This window comes from Lucilia cuprina, chromosome 6 (genome assembly GCF_022045245.1).
Source record: "Lucilia cuprina isolate Lc7/37 chromosome 6, ASM2204524v1, whole genome shotgun sequence".
Taxonomy (NCBI): Eukaryota; Metazoa; Arthropoda; class Insecta; order Diptera; family Calliphoridae; genus Lucilia; species Lucilia cuprina.
Window position 1 is genome coordinate 46,101,811 of NC_060954.1, and position 21,439 is coordinate 46,123,249.

A 21,439-nucleotide genomic window follows, 5' to 3' on the forward strand; every position below is an offset into this window, starting at 1 on the left:
TGTAAGTTTAGTGGTTTCTTTTTTATAAACATATATGTATGTTAAGAATTTTTCGATCTCACTCCTTAGTCTGGTAGACCGCAGGTGGTGGGTTCAATTCCCTCCTGAGGCACTGGTTAAGGAGCGCACAACAGGCCCGATATGTATGTGCATACTAGTTTCAAATGTGCATACTAGTTTCAAACTAACTAACTTGTTTTCAAATAAAACTCTTAAATCGTTTTTTTTTGCAATTATTTATACATATGATTTATTTTGTTTATTTATAATTAATGTGACTTAACATAAATGTGTTTGTTGTTGGTTTTGAATTGTTTTTTTTCTTTCTTTTTTTATATTATATTCATTTTAATTTATTATTATTAATTATTTATAAATTTCGTTTATAATATTACTTCATGTAATTTTTTTATTATATTTATTATTGTTGTTGTTTGTTGTTGTTTATAAGGTATAAGAAGGGGAAATGTAGTTAGAAGGGTAGTGGATTGTTATAATATAGTTTTTTTACTTTGATTTTACATTTATATTTTATATATAATTTTTGTTTTTGTTTATACATTTAAAAATTTTTATGTTTGAGTTGTTGTTGTTGTTGTTGTTTTTGTAATATATTTTTTGTAGCTAAGAAAAAAAAATCATAAAAACATTTAATTAAATACATTTCTAATAAGAATTCTGGTTTAAAAAAAAAAACATTTTTGTTTGTTTGTAAATGTTGCCAGTTCATTCATTCAGTTGCTGATGTAAATAATTTTGTTCTTTTTTTAGCTAAAATTGAAACATTTTTAAAATGTTTTTGTTTTTTTTTTTTAACAGTTAATGGTTTACATTTAAGAGTTGTTGAAATTTGTTTGGGTGGCTTTTTTGTTTGCAACAGAATGTTTAATGTAAATATTTACATGATTTGTTATAAAGTTTTTACAAATAATGTTTCGTTTTCTTTTTGTATTTTTCGAAAAAAAGAGTAAAAATAAAAACAAATTAAGTTTTTTTTTTTGAAATTTTCAATAATTTTCGTTTGTTTTTTTTTTTGTTATTTATTTTATTAATATAATACATTAAAAAAAGAATTAATTTTTAAAATTTAATTTAAAGTTTTCCTTTTTTTCATTTTATTTTTAATTATTTTAGTTTTTTTTTATATATAGATTTCTTTTTCACAAAAATTATATATTAAACTACTTACAGAATTATAATTATTAATTAAAAAAAATGTTATGCTTTTTTTGGATTTTTTTTTAATTTTTTTGTTTTTCTCTCTATATTATAAATAATAACTAAAAAATAAAATTAAAAACACACATAAATATAAAATTAGAAATGGGTTGCAATCTCTTAAACCGTAAATCATTTTTTAATATGTGGCATAATTTTTTTTTTTATTTATCTTTAGCTTAAAAAAAGAAACAATTACTTTCTTCCTTTATCATATGTGTTGTTTTGTTTTGTATGTTTGTTGGGTTATGTTTTTTTTTTTTAAATTTTTCAATCAAAACAATCATTTCATGTGTAAAGATTGTTTGATTGTTTGAGTTTTAACTCAAAATTTAATTAATCTCTTGGATTTCTCCATCCATATTGTTCATCTGTTGGGGATGATTGGATTTAACCATGCAAGAACGTGCTACAGTTTCAAAGAGTCTGAAAATAGTTAAAAACCAAGTTAAATTAATATTAAAAGAAAAAAAAACAAAAAAATCACAAAAAGAAAACTTACTTTGATATCTCTGGAGCACAGTGTACAAAATCATGATGCCAAAACTTATAAATAGGATTCTTAATCAATTCAATAAAGGTGATTAAAAGACCCCAAGGATGTGGACGACTGACAATGACACGCTCGAGTAACACTCGGGTAATTTGTTCTTGTATGGCTTCTGAATTGGCCTCGGCGAATAGATGTAAAACAGCACAACTAAAGTAATGTGTATGACTGTTGGGATAGCGCAACTGATTGGCAATAGCATTTAGGAATAGATAACGTCCTTCGGTATCTAAATCGACTGCCAGATTTTGGAATATATCCATATGAGCACTATGGGCTATATTCGAGGTATTGGGTACAAAGTTTTTATTTCTGCAAGAAAAACAAGAAAATATTGTAAATAAACTTTAAAAATTCCTTCCCCTAAATCCTTACCTAATATGTGCAATTGCTTGTGTACCCACATACAATACGAGAGCATTCATAAGCGGTATATTATAGCGTGATCCTGGTTCGTTGGAGATTTGCAAATGACTACGTAACTCGGAGAGAAAAGTAACAGGAGCTCTTGCTTTTAAATATGAGTCCAAATCCTTTTTAAAATTAGCCGGTTGTATGTTAATAACATAATTAGAGCAAATTTTTGGTGCCGTGGCAGTCTCAGCCAACATATCCACCTTAAGATGAGGCGTAAAAGGATCAGGTAAACGCATATTGCGTGGAAAAGCAGCCAATATAATATTACGCATTTGTATGCAGTTGGGTGGTATAGCATCACAGAAGCCAAAATGATAATCGCACAAAAATTCGGGAAAATCATGCAAGAGTACGAGCAGAACACGCAGCGTTCCTTTATACAGCATCTGTACTGGCTTCGCTAGTTCGGCGTTCCGCAGGAAAGGTGCCAGATACTTGAACAAGTCCAACAGTAACTGGGCATAGAGGGGCCAACCCTTCTGTTGAGGGATTTGGGCAAGTATACGTCCGATAAAGATACGATGTGAGATCAACTCTAGCCATGCATAGCAAAAGCCGGGTGCCAGCGATGGATTCAAGAGATGATAGGTATGCGAGAAAGCGGTAACAATGCTATGCATCAACGATTCCAAAACGGCATCGGGTGAGCTCAGCTCAAGGAATAGCATAACAAAGAAACGATGATAGCCCAGCTGTTGAAAGGCTACGCCATGTACTTCTTGATCTTGCAGTAGAATGCCCAGCACAATGCCCAATACCTTGTTGAGCAGATTAATTTTTGTAGTTGGATTACCCGACTCGCCTGAATGTCTTACAAGTAAAGCTATTAAATGCACAAAAGCATCAATCCAATGAAAGATTTTTGTCTTAGCCTGTACCGGTGTATGTGAGGGATCGTTGAAAATGCGATACACCAAATCAATGCAAAATTGTGTTGCCTGACGGAAGAAACGTGTTATCAAGTCATCGGTTTTCAATATACCATAGAGATTCATTTTTTGTACAAATGAACCGAAATTTTTCGTTTCTCTTGATAGATTGTGGGACTGTGAGTAAATGGAGACCCAATCTTTGAGTAAGAACTCAGTTTTCTCCTGTAGACCGGGTGGATCATCACAATCGTTTGACTAAAAAAAAGGTGGAAAATAATTTGTTAGCTTTACGATGTGAATATTTTCGGGCTAGAGTTCAAATCCTGGCTAGTAAAGGAAGATTTCGAAAAAAAATTAGTTTAGTTTAAGAACCTTTTTCTTACAGTTCTAGTTTAGTTCTTACTCACTTCCAGTTCAGTTTTAGTTCAGTTGTGGTTCAGTTGTAGTTCAGTTGTAGTTCAGTTGTAGTTCAGTTGTAGTTCAGTTGTATTTCAGTTCTAGTTCAAGTTCAGTTCTATTTCAGTTCTAGTTCAGTTCTAATTCAGCTCTAGTTCAGTTCTTGTTTAGTTCTTGTTCTGTTCTAGTTCAGTTCCAGTCCAGTTTTAGTTCAGTTTAAGTTCAGTTCTAGTTCAGTTCTAGTTCAGTTCTAGTTCAGTTCTAGTTCAGTTCTAGTTTAGTTCTAGTTCAGTTCTAGTTCAGTTCTAGTTCAGGTTCTAGTTCAGTTCTAGTTCAGTTCTAGTTCAGTTATTTCAGTTCTAGTTCAGTTCTAGTTCTAGTTCAGTTCTAGTTCAGTTCTAATTAAGTTCTAGTTCAGTTCTAGTTCAGTTATTTCAGTTCTACTTCAGTTCAGTTCTAGTTCAGTTCTAGTTCAGTTCTAGTTCAGTTCTAGTTCAGTTCTAGTTCAGTTCTAGTTCAGTTCTAGTTCAGCTCTAGTTCAGTTCTAAATCAGTTCAGTTTTAGTTAAGCTCTAGTTAAGTTCTAGTTCAGTTCTAGTTTAGTTCTAGTTCCGTTCTAGTTCAGTTCTCTTTCAGTTCTAGTTCAGTTCTAGTTGAGTTTTAGTTAAGCTCTAGTTAAGTTCTAGATTAGTTCTAGTTCCGTTCTAGTTCAGTTCTCTTTCAGTTCTAGTTCAGTTCTTGTTCAGTTCTAGTTCAGTTTTAGTTCAGTTCTAGTTCAGTTCTAGTTCAGTTCTAGTTCAGTTCTAGTTCAGTTCTAGTTCAGTTCTAGTTCAGTTCTAGTTCAGTTCTAGTTCAGTTCTAGTTTAGTTCTAGTTCAGGTTCTAGTTCAGGTTCTAGTTCAGTTCTAGTTCAGTTATTTCAGTTCTAGTTCAGTTCTAGTTCAGTTCTAATTAAGTTCTAGTTCAGTTCTAGTTCAGTTATTTCAGTTCTACTTCAGTTCAGTTCTAGTTCAGTTCTAGTTCAGCTCTAGTTCAGTTCTAAATCAGTTCAGTTTTAGTTAAGCTCTAGTTAAGTTCTAGTTCAGTTTTAGTTAAGCTCTAGTTAAGTTCTAGTTCAGTTCTAGTATAGTTCTAGTTCCGTTCTAGTTCAGTTCTCTTTCAGTTCTAGTTCAGTTCTAGTTGAGTTTTAGTTAAGCTCTAGTTAAGTTCTAGTTTAGTTCTAGTTCCGTTCTAGTTCAGTTCTCTTTCAGTTCTAGTTCAGTTCTTGTTCAGTTCTAGTTCAGTTTTAGTTCAGTTCTAGTTCAGTTCTAGTTCAGTTCTAGTTCAGTTCTAGTTCAGTTCTAGTTCAGTTCTAGTTCAGTTCTAGTTCAGTTCTAGTTCAGTTCTAGTTCAGTTCTAGTTCAGTTCTAGTTCAGTTCTAGTTCAGTTCTAGTTCAGTTCTAGTTCAGTTCTAGTTCAGTTCTAGTTCAGTTCTAGTTCAGTTCTAGTTCAGTTCTAGTTCAGTTCTAGTTCAGTTCTAGTTCAGTTCTAGTTCAGTTCTAGTTCAGTTCTAGTCCAGTTTTAGTTCAGTTCTAGTTCAGTTCTGTTCTAGATCAGTTCTAGTTCAGTTCAGTTCTAGTTCAGTTCTAGTTCTAGTTCAGTTCTAGTTCAGTCCTAGTTCAGTTCTAGTTCAGTCCTAGTTCAGATCTAGTTCAGTTCTAGTTCAGTTCTAGTTCAGTTCTAGTTCAGTTCTAGTTTAATTTTAGTTCAGTTCTAGTTCAGTTTTACTTCGGTTTTACTTCAGTTGTAGTTCAGTTCTAGTTTAGTTCAACTTCAGATCTAGTTCAGTTTTTAGTTTAGGTCTAGTAAAGTTCTAGAATACTTCAGATCTAATTCAGCGCTATTTCGGTTCTTCTTCAGTCTATGTTTTGTTCTACTCTACTGTAGTTCCCGAATGTGGTTCCTTATGTCTTTATTTCTATTATCATTTCCCTTCGTCATTATTTTTTATCCATTTTACCGATTCAATTCTCAATTTCGTTTCAGCGAGCCCAAAACCGAACCTTAGTATTATTATTCTAAAATGATATATTAAGTACTCTCTCAAATACTTACCCTTACATGTTGCATTCCCGAATGTATGTACTGTGTAGCACCGGCCAAATAACGATCAGTTACCGAACCGAATGTGCCAGCATCCATGGTATTACTACTGCCGAAATGCATATCAATAAAGTTTGATAATGCCTCTGGATAACGATGACGATGTTGTGTTAAACGACTCAATAAATCAGTGGTACATGAAAATTCAGTTTCGGCAATAATAGAAGTGGAACGATCATCGACCAATAAGCGTTCCATTAAAGTAATAGCAAAGGTAACGGCCAAAAAGTTATTGCCATTTTCCATACAATCACGTAGGGCCAAATCGAACTGATGCAAGTTAAGAAATTGTGATGATATTAATAATTTTATGGCCTCCACATTGTAACGGGCCTCTTCGCGTATATCGAAAATACATTTAGTAATGGCTCGTTCAGTAGCCGGTGCACTGAATGTATTCTGTAAAAGTGTGAGTATGCGCAAATGTATATCACGATATAGTTTCATTTGTTCAACATGTTCGGGTATGTTAATAAGACCCTCTACAAAACCTTCTACACAACGGGTGAGAAGATTGAGGGCTGAATCATTGTCTCGTATGCGTCTGGTAACCATGAGAGCATTAAGCAGAGCATGCATTTTACTAGCCTGTAATTGTAGATTTGAATTGTTTACACAGCTATTAAGGAATGTTTCCATTTTGCTGGCCAATTCAGTGTACATTAAACCCATTTCATCTTGGGCAAATGTGGGTGGCATTTCCTGGGGCTTGGGCAGGAATAAAGCTATATCACGATCACTCATGGCCTGAAAACCAGGTATGTTGCGGGCGAACTCTGCATAGACAGCAAATTGATTTGGTGGTACTCCACCCATCTTTAAGCGCACCTGTTCGGGCAAACGTTCCGTTTGATAGGCCAATGTTTGGGCATCAAAGTAACGACTATTTTCCTCACGGGCCATTTTACGTGTCTCAAAGTCGGCTGCTAAACGGCGATCAACTTCAGGAGTGGCTTTTTCGGCAGCTGTTTTCTGTATAAAGGCGCAGGCTAATTCAACATTATCATTGGTCAGTTGCATAGAGGCTCCTTCGATATCTTGGAAAGTAGGTGGTCCCGGTAAAGTGGTCATAAAAGCCTTTCTGAGATTGTTGTTTAACGTTTGGGTGATTTGATCTTTACAAGTAATCATAGCCATACCAGCGGCTAAATTACGCACCATTTGATGGGCGGCTGTGCGCATACGATGCTCATCGGGGTCTAAAGCAAAATCTTTGCGTACAATTTGCTCTGTTGTGGAGGCTGCAATGCGTACACAACGATCTACCACCGGTTGTAGCCATTCGGTAATGGTTCTTTCGATGGCATTCAATACCAAATGTTTGATATTCGGATTAACATGTAAGAAAGCTACTTGAGGTGATAATACTACATGTTGTGCTATCAATTGGAAATTGGTGACATTTATGTCTACGTAAGAATAGCGGGGCTCGGGAGCAGGCATCATCATTTGTCCAGCCTGTTCATTGGGTATACTGGGCGAAGGTATTGAAGTACCAGGCACTACAACACCAGCAGCGCCTGCATTGGCGGCCATCATCATGGCTTGTGCATCAGCTTCAGTCATCATTTGTTGTTGATGTGGTGTAGGCGTAGCTTGCTGCTGTGATTGCTGTTGCTGCTGTTGTTGCTGCTGCGAGGGTCCCGGTTCTATAGCCTTTTGTTTTGGTTGTGACATTTGATGTTCTATCATGCCATAACGTGAGGGATCCTTGAGGTATATGATTGGTTTCAATTTATTCAGATCGATGTTAAGTGTTTTACACAAAACCTCAATTTCGAATTTTAAATTCAATTTTAGATCCGGTTCCTGATGCAATTCACCCAATACATTCATAATGGCCATAGTCCAGGGATTGGGTGATTTGAATACCTTCGATTTATTAGAGGATTCCAAAATTTTCGCCACAAATGGTACCACAAACAATAGTTCATGTTGTCCTTTATGATAGGCTTCGGCCAGCAGAGACTTGAGATCCAAATCTATTTGTAAAATCGGTTTATTACGTCCTAGTGTCATTATGCCCAACCAGTGGCCAAGATTTTTAAGCAGACTGCGATCAGAGAAATTGACCACACCTTTGTCGGAACGTAATAAAACTTTAATATTTCTCAAGGTCTCCTTGGTTACATATTTATTGATTTCGGGATTTTTAAGTGCATCCAAGAAATTCGAGTATAGCGAATGGAAATTGAATTCCATTGAGGCTCTTTTCAAGACCAAATATTGTGACAACCAGGGCCAATAGTCTTTGATCATAATATCTTTGATTTCCTCTACCTTTTGTGGTATATTTAACTGACTTAGATTATTGAATATAAACGCAGTCTTATCTTGCACGGCTTCTGGTGGCACTGTAATCTTTTCCTCTTGATTAGCCACCAATAGGGTATCGATATTAGTAGCTGTTACTATAGATTTCATGCGGGCCGGGTGTATAGATTGGGCCACAACCATAGGTTTCTGTTGTGTGGGTGTAGTAACAATGTTGCCTAAAGTGGAGAAGATTCAAGAATTAGTATTTATTATAAAAAGCTTTAGTATGAGATGTACTGACCTGTTACTGAGTTACTACGATAAATAGAATCTGGTGGCGGTTGATTACCACCACCACCACCTACACCTCCAGCACCCATTAACATTTGTAGCTTGGCTGCCGGCGGTTCTTGACCCAAAAAACCATATTCTACATATTGCAAAAGATGTGGTGGAAAATCCTTGAAATGTGGTATTGAACGTATGTATTCACAATACTTGTTGTAAGTGTGTAAACGAGTTTTGAAACGATCCAAGGCCGTAATACCAAAGTAATATAATTTCGAACCTTCGGGTTTACGCAAAGCATCTAGAACACAGCGTAAAGCTAAGCCCAAGGCCACAAATGTTGGTACAAGATTACGTTCTATAATGCCACCAAACAATTGGGCAGTTATTTGTAATTCTTTTTCGGGATAGTGAGCAAAGAAACGATACTCTTCGAAAAGATTACGCAGCATACACTGATAAACCTCCTGCTCGCGACGTATATTAGATTCTTTAAAACGCTGCAATATTTCCAAGACTTCATCGATAGATAGAGTTGGATGAGGAGGATGATTGTAGATACGTTGGAAATACGAATTTGCTTCATCCTCGATTTCCTTTGAAACGGGTCCTTGAAAATCGGCAATTATGGGATTATTGGGATTTGGTGGTGTGGGTGTGGGCTGTTGAGCAGAGGGCGGCATACGTCCCAGACCTCCCACGGAAGGTGGTGGTGCTGCCATTTGCATGGGATTTAAAGGATATGGACTGGCAGCGGCAGGATTCATAAGACGCGAGGGTGAAGCTGGTGTTGAGACGAGATTATTGAGTACATTGCCAAAGTTGAAAGCACCATTGGGACCACCCAAGTTAAGGCCAGCTATATTAGTAGTCAAATTCGATAGAGTATCCATGGTGGTACCAAACATTTGCTGGGCATTAAGATTGGCAGAAAAAGGCGGTGGTACGCCTCCAGGTACACCACCTACACCAGCTGCCGACATATCCATGCCACGATGACCACGCATAGCATTCTGTGGTGGTACTAAAGGTCCTTGTTGTACAGCAGCCGCTGCAGCAGCTCTAGCTTTATTAGCCATTATCGAACAATTGGCTGTCATTTGCATAATGATTTCGGCAATATCATGGGGTACATTACCTATACAGGCCTGCAAACAGGATAACATAGTATTAACAGTTTCGGGTGGCAGTTGAGCCTGCTTGGGTGGCAATTGATCATCAGGTATTTTAGCATTAGTTACTTGAGGACAACGTCTTTGTAGGCATTTTAGAATCGCCTGTATAAATGTCTCACCATGATCACGTATCTTATCACTTAACCATTTCTCTAATTTAAGATATTCACGCCTGGACGCCAGGCAAGCCAAATCGATAACGAAAACAAATGAACGAGCATTTAACAAAGTAGACAAAGCCTTAAGATCTTGAGCCACATCCAAGATACGTGACAATTTCACTTGATCATACTCCGTACCACGTAAATACCATTCAGACATGGCATGCATTATAATGGGTCTTAGAGTCATGCTAAAATGATTAGAATTCCAAGCACTTGCTAATATAACACCCGAATTGGGATGATTTGCCAAAAATGTGGGTATCAATTGATTGAACAGCTCTTGTCTTAGACCAGTCAATGGTGGGTTTATATGCAACAGTGAAAGAAACAAAACATCCGGACAATGTTGGGCAGGAAATTTGAAAAGTTCATGTACAGGTGCATAATAGCCATGTTCGGCTACATACAATAAAACCTCAACTAAATGCAATGATTTCCAAGCACATATTTCCTTGTTCTCGGTATCGGGTGGAGTTTTTAATATTTCCACGGGTGAGGCATTGAAAATATAGTCGGCAAAGGAAAAGAGATCGGGATTCTTTAGCATTACAGCAATAAGAGAAAATTGCCCTTCAACATTTTGCCAATGACGATATATGTACTCGGGATAAGGAAATAAGGTTGATTGTGTAGCCAAGCGGAATATGGTTAGCAAAAGATCTAAACCAATGCGATCTTTTAAAATAAACTCTGGATGATCTAATTCCAGGCATACTTCCTTCCAATTAAGTTGTGGCTGCACTTCTTTTAAAGCTTGTACAAATACATCTGGCTTCCAGGCCTGTGTGGTGTCAGTGCTGCCAGTGCCACTGGTAGAATTTGCACCAGGAGTTTTATCCTTTTTATCATTGCCATTATTAGTTTTATCCGCATTGTTGGAAGAATTATCATTATTATTATTGGTATTTTGTTGCTGCTGTTGGTTGGCATTTTGTGTAGCTTGCTGTTGTGGCCAAAAGTTGGCTGGTGTAGGCAAATTTACATTACAATCGAGCAGAGAGGTATGTCGACGACACATGAGCCCAATAATTTTGGCCACATCTTGTGGTAACAAATCACGGCTGCCTGAGCCAGCTCCTGCTGCACCACCACTGCCACCGGCGCCAGCTGCATTGCCTGTGGTACCGCTTCGTAAATGATTTTTACATTCTTCAACACTTGAGGTAAATTCATAACCAATTTCTAGGATTAAATTAATCCAAGATGTGTCCATAATATTATTGTGTTGGGAAAATATAGTTTCGCATATATTGTCATAGATCTCTTCTATGGGTACTTCCGCACAAACATAGCCATTAGTAGAGTTTTGACTGCTCGTTAAGAAAGCAAGTTGTTCCTCCTCTGTTGTTAACTCTTCACTACCACCAGCAGTTTTATTAGCTTCAGCTGTTGTTGTTGTTGGTGTTGTAGTTTTGAATAAATTACTATATAAATAGGGTTTTAAAATAAGTGGCACTTGATCGCGGGGAAATTCTTCTCTTAATTTGTCTATAAACTGTAAACGTAGATTAGGTTCAGCTACATACGTTTCCAAACAGGTCAATAATAATTGCAATAAATCCAAAGAGACGTCATGCAAACTACTGATTACACCAGCCGATTGTTGATTTTTACCCAAATACGATTCAATGAGTTCGGGCAAAGCTTTACTCAACTGTTCAGCAGCATACGTGCGTAATTCCAATTGTTGTGAATGTGTTAGTGCTAGACTTAAGATACACTCACACAATTTATTGATGCCAGTTACACGAACAATTTGATTGATAAGTTGATTTGTGGGTTTAAGGCTCTATATGGGTAAGAAAAGAATAATAATAATAAAGTGAAATATATAGAAATAAATGTAAAATATAACTTTTTTTTATTAAATTTTAAGTTTACAAATACAGAAATAGTTTAAAAGACAAATTTAAAGTAGTATTTAGTAATATTTAATGAAAATAATAATTGAGTTTCGAATTCAGAGGAATACAGAAAAAAAAATGTTTTTAACTTTCAAAATAATGGTATAGTTTAGGTTCAAAGGCAACTACTCCATTGTTGTTGTCGTTGTTACAGCTAAAACTGAACAATTACTATTTAGGGGTATAAACATCGATGTCTACGCTTATCTGCCGAAATCCCAGGAGGAACTGCTCGTTTTATATAAAGCTTTCGGGTTTCATTCTGCGGTATAATCTGAGAAAGTAAATCGGCTGCAATGTGACCCCCAAAATGTATGGATTTTTCGATCACGACGCTAAGAATTAGTTTACTTAACTTTTATTATATCATATTGGCTTTAAAGTCTTTACTCGGTATTACTCTATGCTTTCAGAATTAATTTGATTAAGTTGACTGATGTTTAAGAGAGCTAATCAATACTCAAGAGAGAGGCAGTAGCGAAGTAAGGCCCTCTATTCTCGGTAAATGCTGTAAAGTTGTTAGTATAGCTTATGCAGTTGTCATTGGATTCAAGATTAAGACTTCTGACACGACTGTCCCGTATGTGTCCTCTGCGGATAGTTATGTATAAGAGTGGCCTGAGAGCATCATAAACATGCTCTCAGGTCCTCTATTCTCGGTAAATGACACCTGCTTATGCAGGTGTCATTGGATACAAGATTAAGACTTCTGACACAACTCTCCCGAGTATGTCCTCTGCGAAAAGTTATAATTAACAGTGGCTTGAGAGCATCGCAAAGATGCCAAGTTTGACATGTGGTTTCATTGAAAAACCATGAATTTTTCATACTGATTATTACTTGATGCTTCCAGATATAAGTTAGTCCTCAAGATCTGTTTTCATTGAAACAAACGATTTGACCTTTTTTATACAGTTCATTTTGTGATAAAGCCATCAGATATCAGATACTTATTAGCGTTAAGCTTTGTATACACGGTTGTAAGATCTTACAACGTTGGCAGAAAAATGTACAGGAAATGTTACAGCCAACCTACTTTGTTTTGCAATATTGTCAATTATGCATTTTCTGACAACGTTTCAAAAGAAAAATTGTAAGTTCTTAATATTTTACTGACAACGTTGTAAGATCTGACAAACGTGTATTATGGCCTTTAGGGAAATACTAGTAACCACGTCTATTTCTTTATCCCCCTACAATTACCTTGATACTTGTTGTGACCAGAGTTACATCAAAGATTGCCTAGAATCCTCAGATTTACTTAAATGTCTTCAAGATACCCGTTAGAAACTTTATATCTACGTTTCTACGTTTCCTAAAGAACACTACAATAGTTTGACAGTCTGAAAGATGATTTAATCTTGAATCCTTTAATGATATATCCACCCCGAGCTTTTTTGGTGTTGTTTTTCTTGCATTATTAGCTCTTTGTCTCTGTTTTGGCTAACAGTTGGCTAATGAAGTAATTATTTTCTGTTTTGCTTTATTCTTGTTGATACTATTCTTAATTGTAAAGTAATCAGAACTAATAACTAACAATACTTAAGTTTTAACAATGAAATTTTTTACTTTTACATTTTCTTTTATATTTATAACCTTTTGATTAATATAATTTCACTTTTAAACAGTGATTTAAAAAAAACTTACTTTTTGTTGCGGCCAACAGTTGTCAATGGCAAAACAAATATTTGATATAAGTGAAGCTCGACCAAGTTGTTTTTCCAATTGTTGTTGTAATAGTTTTGCTTGCAATTGTTGTTGCTGTTGTTGAATTGATGACGTTGGTGACGTTGACGTTAATATTGGATCATTAAAATTAATGCTCGAAAATAGACAACGCAGACAATGACGATCCGCTTCTAAGCCAAATTCTTCAATTAACTATATAAGAGAGAGAGAAGAAAAAAAAAAACAAAATGAAAAATATAGAAATTTTGTACAAAACAACAGTTACAAATAAATAATATACATATATAAAAAAAATTAAATTAATTGTGGTTAAACTATAAAATATAGAGCAGATGATGAAAGAGCAGGGGGTAAAAGACAAAAAAAAAAAAAATAGAAATAACATAATAATAGTAAGACTGTGGGTTGAACATAAGAAACGTATAATTCATGGAAATTATTAATACTTTAATAGGAAAAAAATGGGGTAACTATAATTAAAATAAAAAGATTAAAATGAAATAGGTAGAAAAAAAGAGTATGTAAAAAAAATAAGAAAGAAATAATTAAAAACGGTGGCCGGTAGAGCACGATCGCATTAAAATGTATAGAAAATTATTGCATTATAAAAGCACGTATAGTTTTTATGTAACTATGTTTCATGTTAATTGAAATAGTTTTTAAAACATGTAAAAAACCAGTCAGTCGTTTATGCCAGACTTAATGACACTCTGTCTTGATATAGAAAGTCGAAATTTTGAAGTAGTACTAACTTCAATCAGAACGATTAGTTTTTCTTCTTCTTCTTAGGTTAAGTTACGTGGGTTTGCTCGCAAGCAAGCGAGTTCACTCGGAGGCCTTATGGCCCATTGTGATACCCTTAGAATTACCATTCCCTAGCGATGAGAGAATGGTTATCCTCCCTAATTTCGTTGACTACTTGGTTCGTTCGGTCTCCATGTAAACCAGCGGTGCTATTAATAAAACCGATCATGTTTATCAGTGACGCATCTCTGAGACAGTCTAGATCATGAAAAAGAGCTCTTCCCAGATAGAGTAGTCTGTGACCTTGTAAGGATGGACAGTCACATAGAAGGTTTTGTACCGATTCCACTTCCTCTTCGTCCAAGCAGCTTCTACAGTAGCTATGATTTGGGTAGCCTATACGTTCTTACATATGTCCAATCATACAGTGCCCAGTAATTATTCCAGTTAGAAGCCTAATCGACATTTTCAGTAGTTCTTCCTTGGGTGAAAAAAACACTTGAAAACTTTGTATCAAATGATCTTAAAAATTGAGACCTGATTGCGGATTTCTATACATCTAGTTGGTTGTATTACTAATATTTCTTTGAACTACATACATATAACAGCGCAAACACGTAAAACCCCCTCCACAATAGTGTTTAGTGTAGGGTGAAAATATATAACAATTTTCAAAATATAACTCCAAAAAAGCTTAACATCTGGCAACTCATTTTGTAAATACACTTTAACAATACCCTCTCCCCCCATCACAACAACAATTTCAACGGAAACACATATACGAAAAATAACAATACACACAAACACTTATAAAAAAAAACTTTGAAAAAAAGAGACAGCTATATATAACTAACAAAAAATTGCCCTGCTCCACTTTAATCATATGCGAAAAGAAGTCCATGGAATTTTATACAAATTTCAAACCAATGGAAGATACAAGAAAAAAAGGATTTTTCTTCTAAAGTCACACACAGCAAAAAAGCTATAATTTCTATACACAAATTCTAAAAATTTTCTTTTTAACAAAATTTTATTTCTCTTTAAAACTAAACACTTTTTCTGTTAAATATGTTATACGTTTTATTTTTCACTTTTTATTGTTGATTTTTAAAGTATAAGGAAAAACCACAAAGGGAAATACACGAAAATATGCGAGACAGCGAAGAAAGCGTATGCGTTGGTTTTTTTTTCAACTTTTGCAGCACAGAAAAAGCAAAGTTTAAAATTTCTTTATAATCACTTTAAAATAAGATATTTTCTTAATATTTCACATAAACTTTATGTATTGCTAACCTTTTAATTGAATTTTATAAATTTTTTAATGTTTTTTTGTATGTATTTATAATAATTTTCTCTTTTTTTCACAAGACGACACAAAAACCACAAGCAGAGAAATTTTTCTTCTTTTGCAAATTGTAATGGCGTCGGCAAAAATGGTTGATTGAACTTGCACTGTTGCAAAAGTTGGTACTAAATTTACACTTTTTTTAAAAGTGATATATATAATTTTAATTGATTTTAAAAGAATTATTAACAAGGAATGTTATATTTTTTGGAAGATTAATATTATTTCTTCATTTTTATCGATAGTAAAGTTCTAATTTATATTAACTCGGCTTGTGAAGTTATTATGACCTAATTTATCAACGGTGTGAAGTAATATGTTGGCTTTGTTCAGTTAACATAATGACGAAGCAGGTATAATTGGCTGTGTTTAATAAACATAAGTATAAAAACAATGTTGCCATGCAATTGAAAAAAGGTAAATCGCTACAAGACGATTGAATTATAATGACACCTAGGCAAATTTGGAGTTCGACAGTTTGCTGTATCCGATAAATGGCACTTCACACGATCACACTTTACGTACGTAAAGTCTAATAAAGAAGTAAAATGAAATTCTATCCGTATAACAAAAAAGGCAATAAAATCGTATGATTTATATTTTTTTGTGTTTACACGATTGGTATAAAACAATAACAAAGTAAGATGGAAACAGCTGTTTCACTATTTTTGTATGTGTTTACATACAAAATTTTCAAGATTCGACTTTGTTAAATTTTCATTGACTTTTGATCTTGAATTTTTTCGTACAAGATAATTGACATACCGATTTTTAAGTTGAAATTTGATTTATAGAACCTTAGACATTGGCAGTAAAGCGAATATTTCATATATGTTTGATTTGAGATATAAGTCTTAAATTCAATAATTAAGTCTTACTTTTGACAAAATGTATGTGCATAACATGGACCTGCCTTGAGCTAAGGAATAACTTTTGAATTCTATCGTTACCATATATTTAGAGTCTAATGGTAACATATTTCTTTTCCTATATTTAGGACAAAAAACCTTTATCTAAAATTTAAATTTTTAATATATATTAAAGCCTAAACATATAGAACATTATTGACCGAGTATTTTCGATTTTCTATAACATACTTCTCGAATAATAGAATTATTGAAGATTTAGATCTAGTTTAAACAAACATGTGGACTGACGAAGATTGCTAAATACTTTAAGATATCGTGAAAATAACAAACGGAATGTTAAACTTACGAAATTTTATTTGAACTTTCAAAGTACAGATTATATTTTGAAATTTCGTGACTTGGAAATTGTTAAATTTTTGAAAAAAATTCGGTTTTGTTTTACAGGAATGTTTTAAATGTTTTTCTTTACAGAATATTAACGATTGAGATAACACGCTTTTGAACAATTAGTTTTCGATAAAAATAAAAATCTATTTTTTTCGAAAACTCGGGTGTCGATTATCGTGTAGGAAAAGACGTAAATTTTAAAGTTGTAAATTCGGTTCAATTCGGATTTCAAATTAGAAATATGCATAATTAAGAAAAGAAGATATGTATATTGAAATAGGTCGGAGGGATATGATATTATATCTCGTAGTCGATCAAATACTGAAATGAAGCTATATTGTAATACACTCTAACAATGTGTTCGGGTCTATTGTTTCAGGGTACTTTTCAGATTTGAAATTAGAAATGTACACAATTATAAAAAATATATATTGAAAATAGATCGGGGGGATTCAAATCTCGAAGTCGATCAGATACTGGAATGAAACTATTGTTAGTACCTAGGTATATGGTAAATTAAATATGAATAGTTTTAGAGGAAAATAAATTATATTTCTAAAAAACATACCTGATTAAGGCTAACTGTTGTTTCAGCAAAATTTTTCTTATTTATCTGTTTGACCAAATTACCAATCTGCGTCAGCGTCAATTTCAGATGGTCTAGGTTCATAGCTCTTCCATTAAATTATAGTTGTACGGCGATTTTAGCAGCATATACACGTTTGTTATGAGAATGATGTGATCTTGGATAATGTTTCTTTTTTTCGAATGATACCAACAATTCTTTGTTAGGAACCTTCGAAAAAAAATGTATATTTACAAGATCTTACACAAACACATAAGCAAACTGACGACGTCGACGACTATAGCGGCAGCGCACGAACAATGAACAAAAATAAAATAAAATTAATTGATCAAATGTTTGAAAAACAAAAAAAAAAACTAACGATATTGTTGTAAAGCCCCAAAATTTGTTTATTTTATAAAAAAAAGAAGGTTGCGGGAGGGGAACTAATGCACTTGTTTTTGTTTTCCTGTTGCAAGAAATGGGGTGAAAATATTTTTGTTTTCTTTTTGTTGTTTTTGTTCAAAAATTCAATTTTATTGGTATTTATAGCTACAAATTGTTAAAAAATTTTCTTTGTTTTTTATCTTTGTACAAATATGTTGTTTTTGTTTTGTGTTCGTTTGTTCTTTTTGGAAGGCTGATTGTAGTTAGATGATGATGATATTGAGTTTTGATTTGGTTGCACTTTTAATTTCGTTGTTTTGCTTTTCGTTTATTGTGAAATTGTTGACACAAATTTAAAGACGCAATTAATGACCTCCTTTTTTTGTTAATTTTTGGGGGAATCTCTTTGTTTCATTTTTTTTTTTCAAATAATAATCAAGTGGTAGCTTTATTATTTAATAAAAATATTTTTTGGTGGGGTACCAACAGTCAGACCTTCGTTATTATGAATATAACTCCGTAGTGGAGAATTTGTTTTTATTTTTCTTTATAAATTTCCACGCGGTTAAATTGCTTAACAAAACAAAAACAAAATGCTTAACACAATTTGGCCCCAAAGGGGCCAAAGAAATTATTAGTATTTTTTTTTAGTTTAGCAATATGCTGGTTCCCTTATATGGCTTTTTTTATTATTATTAGAAAAAAATTACTTTAAATTTGCGTTTAAAATATTTTTATTATTTCACTACACCGTTTTTTATTAGTTTTTAAGAAATTATTTTAACACACACATTTTTTCACGTCGCCTTTAAAATTTTGTGAGTTTTTTTATTTAATATTTTCGTTTTTTGTCCGCGTTTGCCCCCTCCGTTGACGTTGTCATCTTCTTCTCGAGGTTTTTCATTTTCCTTGTCTTTTTTTTTATCTATTTCTTCACTTACACGTAACAAAGTCGTATCTGGTGGTATATTGCTTTGTTTGCCTTTAAACTTTTTGTTAGCTTAAAAAATAATATAGATTTTATTTACTTGTTTTGGTATTTAAGATATTTTTTCGTTTTTTGTTTAAAAAAAGTATTAAATTTTTATAAAAATCGTATTTTCTTGTTGATTGTTCGTCTCGTATTGTCTTTAGATTTTTTTCCTCGTTGACCAATTTATATTAATTATAAGGTAGTGTCATCGGCAAACTCAGTAAAACAGAGCGAATTCATTTTATTTTTTTTATATGGAGTTTGACAGTATGTCTACACTCAAAAGTGCCAGCTCGCTGTCAAAGTACATGTAAAAAACGAAAAGTGTATTAGCAAAAAACAATCAGCTGTTCTTTTAACACTACCTTATAATTAATATATCTTGCTCGTTGACTTGTCACTTTGAGTTAGTGATGTGCGATTTTGTGTGTGCTAGTGATGTGTGTAGCAAATATATATTGTAGACAGAGCAAGCACATAAGTTGTGTGAGAAATTATGCAGGGATGGAAAAATTAAAAAAATAAGTGCTAATTGAATTACTATACCATGTTTCCACGATCAATTGAATTACTTAAATCTGCCTCTGAATAACGGTAGCCAATTAACCCGTTTCTACGATACATTCGTAATTCGTTTCGACAGTTCATCGACATGTTGTTTTTATACCCTACACCACTTTAGTTGGGAGGATATATTGGGTTTGCGTTGATGTTTGTAACGCACAATAATATTGGTCCTATACCCACCTATAAACCTTGTAATCAAACTACAGGTCGCAAATATGGCACATGATCGTCTATGGTACCGTAGACAAAGCCTGTTGAAAATGGTTTTCATCGGTCCATTATTTCACATAGCCCCCATACAATTTAACCCTCTGAATAGGGCTTTTAAGTTCATAATTATGTTTAATATGCTCATATCTATACTATACTTGATGACCCTCACGAATTTCATAGCCCCTATGAAAAGCCCGCATTAAAATTTCACTTAAATGTTTACAATTTTATTCAACAATAAACTGCTTAAGTATATCTGAGGCAAGATACAATTCAACTTAAATGCTTTTTTCATAACAGGTGTTGGGAATTATATGGTCGGCCTTGCCCGACTACACTTTCTTAGACCTGGTTAATACTAGAAAACTTTTGATTTTTGTGTGTGAGAGAAAGAAATATTAACCATCTCTTTCTCTCACACGTAAAATCCAAAGTTTCCCAGTGTGAATCAGGTCTTACTTGTTTTTTTTTATAATTATTTTATTTTATTTGTATCCTACCAATAGGGTTCTATAAATCGACTTTTGAATAATCGAACAATCGACTTTTTGTCAAAAAAGTGGAAAAATCGAAAATTGTTTCAAAAAAGTCGATAACTCGACTATCGTCTGTGAAAAAAGACGACTTTGTTAATAAAAAGTCGAATAGTCTGAAAGTCGAAAAAAGTCAAAAAAAGTCGAAAAATGACGAAAAGTCGAAAAAAGTCGAAGTCGAAAATAGTCGGAAAAAGTTGAAAAAAGTCGAAAATTCGACTATTTATAAAATACTTATAGTCAAAAAGTCTAAAAGTCGACTTTCAATTAAATGAAAAAAGTCGACTTTTCGTTTCAACTATAGAACCTTACCTACCAATGAAAACAAACAGCGGATTTTAATAAATACTCGATAAAAATTAGAGATTACACATATTAATTTGTAATTAGGTTTCTATAAATCGACTTCTGAATAATCGAACAATCGAATTTTTGTCGAAAAAAGTCGAAGTCGACTACTTTGTTCCAATAAAAGTCGATAACTCGACTAACGTCTCTGAAAAAAGTCGAAAAGTCGAGTATTTAAAATATACTAAAAGTCTAAATATCGATTTTTAACGATATACAAAAAATCAAAAAGTCGACTTTTCGTTTCAACTATAGAACCCTTTTTTTAATTCGTACGTAATTCAAACTAAATTACGTACAGCTTGTGTAATTTTCACCTGAAATATTGTATGGTGAATCATGTAATTCACTACGTAATTGGAGGTTGAATGTTGAATGAGAGCGTGAATTACAAATAATTGCACCGTGTGAACGGGGTATAAAAAGTTTTTTTTATTTTTCGTTATTTTCTTTATTACAAAATTTTTAAATAAAATTAGATTGTAATTTCTAAGGGTCAATCTATAGGTGAATGATCAGGGATTAATTTAATATTAATCCTCGATAGTTGTTTATGAGTACTCAATTAGTTAATTTTGTTTGCTAGTTTAGGCGCCCAATAGAGGTGGTTTAAACTTGAGCAAGAAATGCAAAAGTGTAAACAGCTGATGCAAAAAATTAATACAATTTTTACTAAAATAAACATAAAAATTATTGATTACCGATTAGTATAAATTATAGGGACATCAAAATATAAATTTTTTTGTTTTAAATTTAAGTTTTTATTAATTTTCATATTATATTTACAATTGTCTTCTTCTTTTGTACAAAAAATTCATTGCTTTGATAACAAACAGTGACGTTTTCTGTTGTTTTGTATGGCAACACTGCGAAGTTTAATCTTGTACTCAAAGGGAATTAACATCAGAATTAATTTATTTTTAGTTTCACTAATCTGATTATTTATTGGCTTTTGATTGCCAACTCAAATACCCGCTATGAAAGTTTATTTCTATTGTATTCGCTACAGCCTCATTTTATGTCAATAGACTGGACTATAGTCTTGTATATAATTTGTATTTCAGTTTCGTCTATAGCTTAGAATAAAGGCCTATCTGTTATATGTAATATTGCCTCGTCTATAGTTTCATCTATATCTATATATCGTACATAGCATGGAATATAGTCGTGTCTAATGTTTGGTCTATAGTCTGTATTAAGGTATAATCAATAGAGTCTTTTCTATTGTCTGTTCTTTAGTCTCATCTAAAGTGAGGTTTATCGAATGAACGTCTTCTGTAGTATGGGCTATTAACTGCACAATTGACCGATTTACAAACTGAACTTCACTTCCTGGCCCATAGATTACATATGAGTCTGATCTATAGTTTGTTCTACAATCTGATCAATTGTCCGGCCTGTAGTATCTTTTTTTGTCTGAACATTATTCTCTACCACAG

At 33.3% G+C, this 21,439-nt stretch overlaps 1 protein-coding gene across 1 annotated transcript; it reads right to left on the reverse strand.

The window, feature by feature from the left end:
* Positions 1–1,263: 1,263 nt before the first annotated feature.
* LOC111678157 (CCR4-NOT transcription complex subunit 1) lies at positions 1,264–18,524 on the reverse strand. The gene is made up of 8 exons (XM_023439416.2): positions 18,308–18,524; positions 16,983–17,277; positions 13,028–13,261; positions 8,151–11,265; positions 5,546–8,085; positions 2,144–3,312; positions 1,721–2,080; positions 1,264–1,644 (listed from the first exon to the last, which is right to left on the reverse strand). The coding sequence occupies exons 2-8, from the start codon at positions 17,082–17,084 to the stop codon at positions 1,551–1,553; spliced, it is 7,614 nt and encodes a 2,537-aa protein (XP_023295184.2). The 5' UTR covers positions 17,085–17,277; positions 18,308–18,524; the 3' UTR covers positions 1,264–1,550.
* Between the last annotated feature and the right edge of the window lie 2,915 nt (positions 18,525–21,439).